General features: G+C 36.4%; 2 protein-coding genes across 4 annotated transcripts; both read right to left on the reverse strand.

Annotated features, from left to right (window-relative positions):
* Positions 1 to 159: 159 nt before the first annotated feature.
* Positions 160 to 2,343, reverse strand: gabarapa (GABA(A) receptor-associated protein a). Its single transcript, XM_079872277.1, has 4 exons — positions 2,052 to 2,343; positions 1,264 to 1,342; positions 1,048 to 1,166; positions 160 to 887 (listed from the first exon to the last, which is right to left on the reverse strand). Exons 1-4 carry the CDS (start codon positions 2,139 to 2,141, stop codon positions 807 to 809), a joined length of 369 nt encoding a protein of 122 aa, XP_079728403.1. The 5' UTR covers positions 2,142 to 2,343; the 3' UTR covers positions 160 to 806.
* ctdnep1a (CTD nuclear envelope phosphatase 1a) lies at positions 2,155 to 11,091 on the reverse strand. 3 transcript variants are annotated; one of them, XM_079872274.1, is made up of 10 exons: positions 10,383 to 11,084; positions 8,524 to 8,590; positions 7,949 to 8,067; positions 6,893 to 6,964; positions 6,621 to 6,737; positions 6,382 to 6,493; positions 6,099 to 6,183; positions 2,666 to 5,225; positions 2,436 to 2,471; positions 2,155 to 2,348 (listed from the first exon to the last, which is right to left on the reverse strand). In XM_079872274.1, the coding sequence occupies exons 1-8, from the start codon at positions 10,485 to 10,487 to the stop codon at positions 5,165 to 5,167; spliced, it is 738 nt and encodes a 245-aa protein (XP_079728400.1). In that variant the 5' UTR covers positions 10,488 to 11,084; the 3' UTR covers positions 2,155 to 2,348; positions 2,436 to 2,471; positions 2,666 to 5,164. The 3 variants fall into 3 exon arrangements, with proteins under 3 accessions (XP_079728400.1, XP_079728401.1, XP_079728402.1); XM_079872275.1 differs by lacking the exon at positions 2,436 to 2,471; XM_079872276.1 differs by lacking the exons at positions 2,436 to 2,471; positions 2,666 to 5,225 and having other exon boundaries at positions 10,383 to 11,091.
* Between the last annotated feature and the right edge of the window lie 507 nt (positions 11,092 to 11,598).

An 11,598-nucleotide genomic window follows, 5' to 3' on the forward strand; every position in this document is an offset into this window, starting at 1 on the left:
GGCATTATTGACCAGGATCACAATGCACTTGACTTTTTGATATTAATTCATATCCGTAATGTTGTAATACGTACTATATATTAAGAAACATGCGCAACGGTGATTCTAGGATCTGTGAGAAAAGTACAAGTCAAGATCCATTAAAGACTCACACAGGTAGATTTTTTACATCAGGTTTATAATGGTGGCAAGCTACAGATGGAGCTTTTAGGAGAAAAGGAACAAATCACACCAAACCATAATAAAAATCTCCTACAATATGACTCCTACAAAATAAACGTTTTAATCTTTTAACCAATTTATTCAAATAAACAGCAATCCAAACCCATTTCAAAATAATAATTGGCAATGATACACAAACACACTCACACTCATACACATTACATGGTATGATAGTCCAGTATTATCAGTGATTTTGGTCTGTGCAAATATGGTAGCTAAAAACAAAATCAAACCAAACATTAACGACTTTAGAATAGCAAAGTGACTTCAGGATGCATGTTGGTGCCAAAGGAAAGTGAGAAAAGTTGAAAGGAGAAGTGTAGAACATTGAAAAAGCTTTTACGGATATGAGTACCACTAATTTACTGAAACAGACCAGGACAAAGTATCAGGCCTAAAAGCAAGAATGAGGGCAGAACTCTTAGATAGGAAGGAACAATATGCAGGCAGCATAGAGTAAAAACAAGATTTCATAAACAGACAAGGAGGAGGATATGAAAGTGCATTCAACATGTACACTTTTTGTGAACTAACGTATTGATCATTTTATTTTAAAGAGGGGTATTGTGGGGCAAGTAAATTCGCTACACATCTCTCAAAACGTCCCCATAGACGCTTTCATCACTGTAGGCAATGTAAAGGAAAAAGTCTTCTTCATGGTGCTCCTAAAATACAGAAAAAGAGACAGAGTTTAGAAATGCTTCATTTTTATTGAGCAAAAACGTCACTTTCTCAATTCTACTGATGTAAACAAACAGGTGCAAAAGATGGAGTAAGCAAAATAAATTATGTTCAGAATTATTCACAAGAGAATGAAAGATGTACCTGGTAGAGCAGCCCCATAGTGGCTGATGTGGGAGGAATGACGTTGTTGACAAAGAAGAAGAGAGCATCTTCGGCCCTCAAGTGGATCCTTTTCCGAATGAGGAAGTAGAACTGTCCCACTTCAAAAACAAGAAAATGTGTCATTACATTCACATCCTACATTTTAATACCATTCAATATTGAGCAAATCAATCTGTATTTTACAAGAAAATTAACCTGTGAGGTCAGAAGGGACAAGATATTTCTTCTTGTCCAGATCTCCTATTCTGGCTTTGGGAGCTTTCTCGACGATCACCTGTGGAAAACAAATGATGATGATAAAAAATAACCAGTCAGTCATGTGAGAACAACTGCATCTTTCAGTAGTATAATACCAAGGCAAGGGTATTCCCCAGTTTAGGGTTCATTCCCATTCTAACAAATTTCCCCACTGATATTTTACTGAGGACACATAAAGTAATTGAAAATTAACCCAGTGTGAGGACACATGGTAATGCGTCAGAAAACTTCATTTGTCTAGGCATTTTGTCCTTGACTCTATCAAAACAACAAGGCTCATTTGAATGATTCAATATCATGTGCGGAAAAACAAAAAAACAATCATGTGCGGGATACAAAGCAGTTTACCGGCTCTGTATTTATGATGTTTAATACCTTGATGTTTCTCAAATGTCACAAATATTTAAACCTATATCATATATTCTCATAAAAAGATATGCATTATTCTATTACTTGTACTTTAAACGATGCCACAACAAATTCCAATTAAGACAGAAGCTAACTGACGCTAACGCTAGTCCTTTCATATTTGAAGGACAGCTTGAGCTTAAAAACATCGATGACAATTCATTAATTAATCGTATATATACTCTATTTCGCGTTTTCAACTATTTCCCCACGATTCCTCCATACAAATTAGCGTTGTCACTATGTTATTCCTCGATAGGTTTCCGTTATCTGTACAAGCAGGGCCCTGACAAAAACAACTCATTTGTCTGACTCACAGGCACTCTGTCCGGGTACTTCTTTCTGATTTTCTCCCCCTCGGACCGTCGCTTCTCAAAGGGATGTTCTTCTTTGTACATAAACTTCATTGTCAAGGGCTGGGAGATGTTAAAAATCTCCAAGAAAATCTGCCGTCGACGGTGTTTACAAACTAGCTTAGGTTTTTTTGACAACTGCGTCGGAGGGCGGAGGGATATCCAATAACAAGGAACAAGGGAGGCGGCACACGTCACATCACGTCAGCTGCGTAATGACGTCCTCAGCAGTCAGGAGGCCTACGTGGCATTACCTGAAATCTAAACGGTTAAAAAACAAAAAAACAAAACAAAAAAAAATGTTAAAGTAATACAACATGCTTTGTTCTGTAAGGAAAATTAGCATACCGAATGTGATGCGGTCTACATCACAGGTGGCCTGGCCTGGTAATAAAAAAGGTTAAAGGTTCAAATACTGCAAGACTTAATTCATGTGCTCAGGCTGATCAAAAAAAGACTCTCCCTGTGAGTGCTTTGGAAAGAAATGCAAGCTAAATTTGATAAATTAGTCATTAGAAACCACAGACCAGTTTTAAGTTAAATCAAAACTACTGGTAGGTAGATACTCATCAACTTACCCATCTTTGTAGTGAAAGCCTGCTTGCTAACAGTCAACTCCCTCTCGTAAGGGGACACGGGAGAGGGTTATTTAGGTAGAAATGGACAAGATATCAAACCCATGCCATAAGCCAGCAGGGAGGACTTGAATAAAACTTTAGGTTGTGAGTGGATGCCTCACAAAGCACTATTCAAAATCATACACTCTAAGTTCTCTGAAAAGTTTATGCACTAAAATAATTTGCTTTCATTGTTACATTGTCTTATGCTTACACATGAGTCATGACTAGTATGTACACACAACGAGTATGACAGACTATCATGAAACCATTTACTAAAATCATTCCAAAATAAAACCAATCCCTATGTTATGAAAAAGGCTACAGCAGAGGGGGCATTGACTACCAAGCCACCCAGACACTGTCTAGAAATAGTCAAGGTTCAAAATTATTTGGAGGCAAGCCACAAAGCCACAGTGAAGGCAACAATTACTTTGATGATGTCTCAGATTTCAGCTGTAAGTGGAGCAATGATGCATCAGTTAACCATCATGAGGTCTGCATAACATTATTGTTTAGTGACGGGTCAGATGAGACCAAGAGGTTTGTGACCAAATTCAAAGAATTGTGTTGTGTAAATCCAGCATTGCCTACACTTTAAGTGCTGGGCCTTATTCATGAAACACAAGCAGAATAAATTTCTGTGCAAATTATTCACAAAGCCATTATTTTGTAAATTGCTCCACTGGATTAACTTGTATAAGAATGGTTTGATATGATTAAACAGAAATATGTTTTGCTTCTTGTCTTCATAATGAGTGGTAGTGAAGCATTTCATCGGCAGGAACTGAGCATCTCGTTAAAATAATGGACAGAACCTGTTTTTCAGTCTGCTAAAATATAAAGCTATTTCGTGCATATAAGTTATCCAATTCAATTCAAAAAAGTAGATTCTAAGTGTATAATCTGAAAATCATGAAAGAAATTTATTTGGAAGAATGGGCCACATCTATTCTTCATTGTGTGAAAAGTGGTACAAATCTCAAACTGCTTAAGTTTAAAATATTGGATCAATCTCTTAACTTAACATATGACATTCTCACATTAAAGTTTTGACGTTATGAAAGTGGCAGCAGATGGTTTCATCTCTACATCCAAGTGTAATGGATTATCAGAAAAGAAATACATGTAGGTGGGGACTTGGTTCTATCCATCATTTGTTGATTGGATGAAGGCAGTTCTGAGTGTGAGCATCTGGTTGATTTTAAGAAAGGGGCGGGTTTTGAGCAGACTAAATTATTTGATAAGACCGGCATACGATCGTCGGAAGATTGAGTTATTATATTTGAATAAAAAATTACGAGGTCAAAAAAAAGAAAAATGCATTAATTGTTCACAATAAAATACATTTTGAAAACAATTTTCATTTCATGCAGACTTCATTTTGGAGTTTCTGTGCTTTGAAATCAAAATATCAGACAGAACAAAATATAAACCAGGATCGATAATTCAGTAAAATTAAAATTGGGTTATACTGTCTGAATACTTCACTGTAAATAGTTCAGCCAATTTGAAATGTAGAGTACCCCAAAAAGTGGAAGAGACTGTAATATCAGTTGTTGACAAAAGGCTCTATTTTATTCTTCTGTAATAGCAGAGTCCTTGTTGCTCAGTGTCTTTCTCTCAGTGGCTGGTGTATCCATATCGAGAAGCATCAAAAAATGTGTCCTCGAAATATATGGTAAAACCTCTCTGATTTAACCAGAGGTTCCACATATGAGCGGTTTTAAAATACACAGAAAATTAATACCATAAGCAGTAATAATGGACTGTAGTTTTCTCTCCTGCTAGTTATCTCTACCACAGCATACTATTAGTACAACGGTATTAACAGCTCTCAGCTCTTAACATAGAGAAGAGGACCAGATACCTGAGATGGCAGACAGAAAAAAACAAAAATAAAGAGAGGAAGGACAGAAGCTTAGAGAGAGAATGAGTGGATAAGACCATGTGACCATTTGTCAGGTACAGGTCATACAAAACAACAAACACAGACATTTAGAAAGGGGGAATAAGTGCAAATGAAGTGTGGAAAGTGACAGGTCGTTACAACTGATTAACTGATTCTTTATTTACCCCCCCCCCAAAAAAATGAAAGGTAAAATTTGAATCAGAAGCTTTCTCCCCAATTCACTCAGAAACACTCCAACATGCACACGTTGAATCCAACAAATAAGGCAGAGTTTCCATTTTTTTAGGAAAACAAAATACAAGAAAAAAATGCTGGCCTCTCAATATGAGTTTATGTGTAATAGCTTCTCCATCATGTGTCTCTCTCTCCTTTATGTTCTCCCATGTCTTCTCATAGCATTTCCTCAGAGGAGTCCATGAGACTAATGGGAGCTCACATGATGACAAGAGGCTGACAACTCCAGCGCAGGAGAGGCTAAAACCTAGCAGGCAGAGCCATGTAAAAAAAACGACGGCGACCAGAAGAGAGACTGGCCCTGACAGATACGATCACCAGAGCCGATGCTGGTGGAGATTTCGACTGAGGACGGAGCGAACATCTGAGGTAAACCTAGAAAGGGAACGAAAACACACTAAGGGCAGCTTACTGAAACAGTAACATTATTCCCTGGTTTCACAGACAAGGCTTAAGCCTAGTCCCAGACTAAAATGCATTATTGAGCTGTTTTAACTGAAAGCAACTTGCACTGTCAGTGTCATTGTTTTGTCTAAGGATGCAAAGCAGTAATCTTTTTTTCCTAAGGCATGTTTATAAAAGCTACTTAAATGTCATAATTAAACTAAGGCCTAATCCTGGCTTAATCTAAGCCCTGTCTGTGAAACCAGGCCAAAATGTGACAAATGAAAGAGCAGTTTGATATTAGTAAGAAACAGAAAGATTTGAGGGTGACATAGTTGTCATATGCAAAAAATCCCAAACGCTTTCTCTTCTGTTCTGCAGAGAAATAAAGAAACAAACCTGTGGTATAGAAAGGAAAATTTGAAAACAATTTCTTAGAATTGTTTCTGTTGTATGTAATGCCTATTGCTTGCCTCCTAGCTCTTATATTCATAATGTTATTTCTTTTTATTTATACATTTTATACATAATACAAGTTTAAATCAAGAAAAGCCCCCAAATGAATATTGAATAGACATTACTTAAAGTTTTAAAAGTCAGTATATTGTTTGTTTATAAATTAATTTAAATATGGCACAAATATTAAATGTATTTATTTATTTAATAGGGACAGTGCTCATTAATCAACAGGCAACATTGTAAAAATGTCCAAATTATGTAATAAACTAATAAAATACACAAGGAGTCGGATATGTGTAGAAATTTGCTAATGAAGGGCTTTCAAATTTATTGGGCATAAATTTTGTGTAGGCCTAATCAAGATTAAGAGGTTACTATGACCATGACTTAAAGAAAAATTCATACCTCAATGCATCCAACATTGGGAGCAGGTTAAGAAGTGCTGTGTCACTTGGGTCACTGAACCACGACTTTATAGGTATTGCATTATCTGGGGGTGAAAACAAGTTAAAATTACATTCATATTACAATTCATCACACACACAAAACAAAATCATTTTTTTAATAGATGCCCAATATTGATGTTTGTGTCCGTAAGCACAGGATCAGGATTACCACAATTTTAACATCAAATTTAGAAAATTAGAGTGGATGAGAATGTACTCTCCATAGATGTTCCATCTCTAACCTGGGTGACTTCGATAAGCTCCAGGCGAGTTGTCCAGAATAACTATACTGGAGAGATCACTGTGTACTACAGACAGATCTTTTATGTAGCTCCCTAGATCCAAAGTGCAGTGCTGCAAAAAGCAGGAAAGAGAGAATGAGACCCAGAGGTTCAATAATTGAAAAAAGAGACATGAAAAGCTATTTCCTAGGCATAATCAATCAACAAAAGTCTGTGCTGGGCAGTGCAGCGGGTTTTACCTGTCTGTAGTATCTTCTTTTTAGGATACCCCTGTTGTTATCCAGCTTATCTGCTACGGCTGATCCATATATCTCCATACTAGCTGTAAATACTACCAACTCATACCACTGACTAACCTGACATATACAAACAAGAGGACACACAGACATAACACACGCACGCACACACACACATATTAAAATATTGGTGCATTTTGTCAAAGGCAAAATTTAGAAAGAAAAAAATATTTTAAATTGTTTGCTAATTTGCTCAATTGAGAGAGTTCACTCACCACTTCTAAAAAGAAATCGACGTGCGGCCTTTTATGGACAAAAAACCTGACTGGGTGTTTGTCTATTACCACCTGAAAAAAAGAAAGAAAGAAAGAAAGAAAGAAAGAAAGAAAGAGAGAAAGAAAGAAAGAAAGAAAGAAAGAAAGAAAGAAAGAAAGAAAGAAAGAAAGAAAGAAAGAAAGAAAGAAAGAAAGAAAGAAAGAAAGAAAGAAAGAAAGAAAGAAAGAAAGAAAGAAAGAAAGAAAGAAAGAGAAAGAAAGAAAGAAAGAAAGAAAGAAAGAAAGAAAGAAAGAAAGAAAGAAAGAGAGAGAGAGAGAGAGAGAGAGAGAGAGAGAGAGAGAGAGAGAGAGAGAGAGAGAGAGAGAGAGAGAGAGAGAGAGAGATCAAATTTGAACAATTACTTTAAATACATTCATTCATGCTGTTTTTAAAAGTTCTCATTGTTCCTTTATTGTAAGTCTGCACAACCAAAAGTTTGGGGTCGGTAAGATTATTAAAAATGTTTTTGAAAGAAGTCCCTTATGGCTGCATTTATCAAAAATACAATAAAACCGGTATACACTGAAATATTATTACAAATGTTTTCTATTTAAATGTTTATAGTGTAATATATTTTATGTAATAATATAAAATGTAATTTATTCCTCATGCAAAGCTGAATTTTCAGCATTTTTTTTTTTGTGTCACATGATCCTTCAGAAATCATTCTAATATGCTGATTTGAATGATGATCTAGAAACATTTCTTATAATTATCAATGTAAAATAAAAATGATGTGGAAACCGTGATTCAGTTTTTCGGGATTCTTTGGTGAATTGAAAGTTTAAAAGAACAGATTTTTTTTTTAATAGAAATCTTTTGTAACATTATAAATCTATTTACAATCAATTTAATGCATCCCTGAAAAAAAATTTCATTTCTAAAATTTCAATACAGTAAAAAAGTGTGATGTGCCTCCAGTACAGAGTGAAATAAAACCTGCATTTCTCATAAAGCAGCTACTAAAGAAATGTAATTAACCATGCAATTTTATTGGTGTGTTTGTGTGTGTGTACCTTGAGGATAAAGTCTGGAGGTGTACCAGGCCTCACTGTAGGTCTAAGGACGCCATCATGGTGAGAGTGAATTAAAGTCTCATCCAGATCCAACACCAAGATCTTCCTCTTCACCGCATCTAAAGCAGCAAACAGTTAACATGCGCCCCACACAGTGAAAAGTGTGATTCAACATCCAGAAATCAAATGAACTCATGTTATGTCACGTCTACTAAACTCTCCTGTGTTAATATGATCTCATGTCTACAAGAAACTCAACCATGAAAAGACTGAGGAACTGAGACCTCTTCCACTCAGTCTCTCTAGTATTGATATTCTTAGCTCAATTCATAATACACCCACACTATTTGTAATGCACTTACAAAACAACAACAACAAAATTCTCAGTCTATTCATATTTTACAGAATGCTTTACAAGAAAATAAATTATACCCAAAGTATAAGGTACTCCTTAAAAATAAAATAAATAAATCTGTTGACTGACTTTGATACAACAGATGCAACATTGCATCCATCTGTGTGGTTAGAAGCTCCCCTAGTGGACAGAACTGCAAAAAAAAGGCGAGGAAACTTACTGAGTCTGTTTCTGGAAACAGGGGAGAGAGGTAATGTGTCATAACGCACTGTTTGGTACTGGATTATCTGTGAAAGACAGAACAGTGGACAAAGACAGAGTCAATGATGCAAGTGAAACAGTCTAATCTTTTCCTTGCTTCCAAAATGAACGCTCAGACATTCAGACAGACAGGACCGACAGAGCTCTGTCACTTTTCATGATCAATTTCTCTTTCTGATATTTCATCTCTTCCCCCTTCATCACCCTGGTGCAAAACTCAGATGAAGGCATTGTGTAGCAGACATCTATATAGTCACTCAACTAGAACGGCCCCATACTGCCACGATTGGACTATTAATACACACCCAAAACAGCTGTCCAAAGATGTCACAGACGTGTAAGGCAAGTAGGAAAATCAGTGTACTGCTCGTATCTACTCAAGTAATGTGACTTTTATTTAAAAAGTACAAATCTTTTTGTGCGATTATAATGAAACCTATGTATATGAGTAAAATGAAATTTCACTTAAATGTTGGTGAAAAAACAGAGCAGCATTAAAGGGATATTCACTCAAAAATGAAAATGTTGTCATCACTTACTCACCCTCACATTGTTCCAAAAGTTTCTTTCTTCTGTTGAACACAAAAGAAGATATTTTAAAAATGTTGGTAACCAGACAGTTGACGGTCGGTAGCCATTGACTTTTAGTTTTTTTTTCCTACTGTCTGATTACCAAAATTCTTTAAAATATCTTCTTTTGTGAGAAACTCATACAGGTTTGGAACAACTTGAGGGTGAGTAAATGATGACAGAATTTTCATTTTTGGGTGAACTATCCCTTTAAGACAATATGAATGGCAGTAGCATTAAGAGCCATATAAACCACAATAGACTGGGTAATCGGGCTTAGGCTAACACTCAACACACCACTTTTGTTGGTTCACGTAGTTATGAAAACAACTCGAGGTCATTTTGTGTTGTTTTTTTCAGAGGAGCCTCCAAAAGACTTGGAACCAAACTGACTTAGATGCGGCAATTAGAACAGTTTGAAAACTCTAATAATACCACAGTGCGTGTATGAAATTATAGCTGTCATGAGGTTACATAATAGCTGTATTATTCCCAGCATTTATTAAGAGTTTAAAATTGTATTTATTTAGCAAAAATGCAACATTTAACAAAGCATTGAATATATTATTTTTACATTAAGGGAAAAAACGTGTATAAAAATGATTTTATTATGGGGCATCTTGCCAACTCAAAAAAAAAAAAAAAAAAAGGTTTTGGATAAACATATAGGAGGGGTCCATAGTCCAATGTAATTAGGGCATTCATCCTCATAAACACACTCCCCCAGGGTTACAGAGGTGCATCTGAAGCAGGCACAATCTGAAACCTACTGTACAAAAGTTTCATTAAACGGTTTTGATACAATGAGCACGAGTTACTTTAACACAAATCAACAATTAAAGCAAAATATTACAAAGCTAAAGCACTCATTTCTCATTTTTATTTAGTACATATGCTACATGGCCCAGCTGAACTGTGTTTTTGTTTGCACTGACTGAGGGGAGGGCCATACAATCTAACAGCTCAGTAAATATATTCTCGATGGCAGGAATCTTCAATAAAGTGTTACAGTAAAACTATAGGACTGGTTACCCTTAAGAATTAGAGCATGACAACAATATTAGTCAACTAAATAGCCTAAGTGTTACAAAGTGTCAAACATATCAGCAATACAAGTAAGTAGCTGATCTTTTGAATATTATTTGAATACAGGCGCTCTTATAAAGCACAACAGATTATTTACAGGTGACAGGTCGGAATATAAAGAGAGCAGCTTTCGCACTGACAGACAGATGTTGACACGCTCACCGTTCGTAGATGCTTCCTGAGGATGTATAAAATGAAACTCCATATCCTAGACGTCACTCCAAGGAAGGTGCGAATCCCGAGTAAACACTGACGCGTCTTTAACATGCTGACAGTCGATGAACGGCACGAAGGAGAATCATAGAAGAGACTGGCACCATCCACTAGAGACCAATGACTTCAGAAGAGCTGGAACTACGGCTACAGCTAATCCGGTCGGCTAACCACTTCCCGCCGCTTCTTTGCTTTAAAAGCAGCGCAAGCGACGCGAGCCGAACTAGAGAAAGCAGAGACTCTGCTGCACTTGGACCAGCAAGTGTCACAAAACTGCTAAAATGTCAAACGTCTGCCACGCACACAAACAAACCTCTGCGATCTCAGGCTAGCTGGACTTGTTTTTCATTGGCAAGGCAGCTAGCTCTGGATCTGGCGAGCTCTACAGCAAACTATCCCTCCTCGAATCGACGACTCTTGTGATTGACAGGTTCGATGTTAATCTCAAGATTTCAGACAAATGGCCAAGTGTGCAAAAAGTCCAATCAGACGCCATCAGATTCGTTTTAGTACATATCCGGGAGCAAACTGTGAGCCGCCATCAGTGCTATGGTTTCGTCACTTCCGAGAAACAATTTAAACGTGTCCTCAGTGAAGCTGGGTCAAGAGAGTGAGGACAGGAGCTCTGGAGATGCAGACACACGAGGAGACTCTCACAGATACATTCATAATAAAACTTTAATCTGACATTATAGAAGGTCAATAGGGCGAGATAATGAAACAGAACATTTTTGATTTTTAAATGATAAGATGCCTCTTGTTTTGGTATTTATGGAATAGTTATGATGACATGGCAGAAACGCATTGAAAAGCTGTATGTTCAAAATAAGTGGAATTCATGGATCTCCATTCTTCTCTTTTTCGAAGATGCACATATTTAATACATATATACTCAATATAAACACACATGTTAGGTTTCCACGGTTTATGGGAGGTTAATGGACTTTCCATGAACATAATGATTTTTATACTAAACAAACTGTGTATTCTATCCTTTAACCTTTAAACCTACCCATCACAGAAAACTTTCTGCATTTTAAATTTTTTTTAAAACATGATTTAGAATGATTTATAAGCTGTTATAATCAAATATTTCTGGTATTGCCATCCTTTTGGGACAAAGAATCCCTAAACCATACACACACACACACACACACACACACAC

Source organism: Squalius cephalus, assembly GCF_949319135.1.
Source record: "Squalius cephalus genome assembly, chromosome: 5".
In the NCBI taxonomy this organism is placed as follows: domain Eukaryota; kingdom Metazoa; phylum Chordata; class Actinopteri; order Cypriniformes; family Leuciscidae; genus Squalius; species Squalius cephalus.

Coding starts and splice junctions, on each gene's coding strand:
- gabarapa (XM_079872277.1), bottom strand. CDS start 2,141: ATGAAGTTTATGTACAAAGAAGAACATCCCTTTGAGAAGCGACGGTCC. Junction 1,343..2,051: donor AGTACCCGGACAGAGTGCCT/GTGAGTCAGACA, acceptor TGTTTTCCACAG/GTGATCGTCGAGAAAGCTCC. Junction 888..1,047: donor CTATGGGGCTGCTCTACCAG/GTACATCTTTCA, acceptor TCTGTATTTTAG/GAGCACCATGAAGAAGACTT.
- ctdnep1a (XM_079872275.1), bottom strand. CDS start 10,487: ATGTTAAAGACGCGTCAGTGTTTACTCGGGATTCGCACCTTCCTTGGA. Junction 8,068..8,523: donor TGTTTCCAGAAACAGACTCA/GTAAGTTTCCTC, acceptor TTGCTGCTTTAG/ATGCGGTGAAGAGGAAGATC. Junction 6,738..6,892: donor TCGATTTCTTTTTAGAAGTG/GTGAGTGAACTC, acceptor TGTATATGTCAG/GTTAGTCAGTGGTATGAGTT.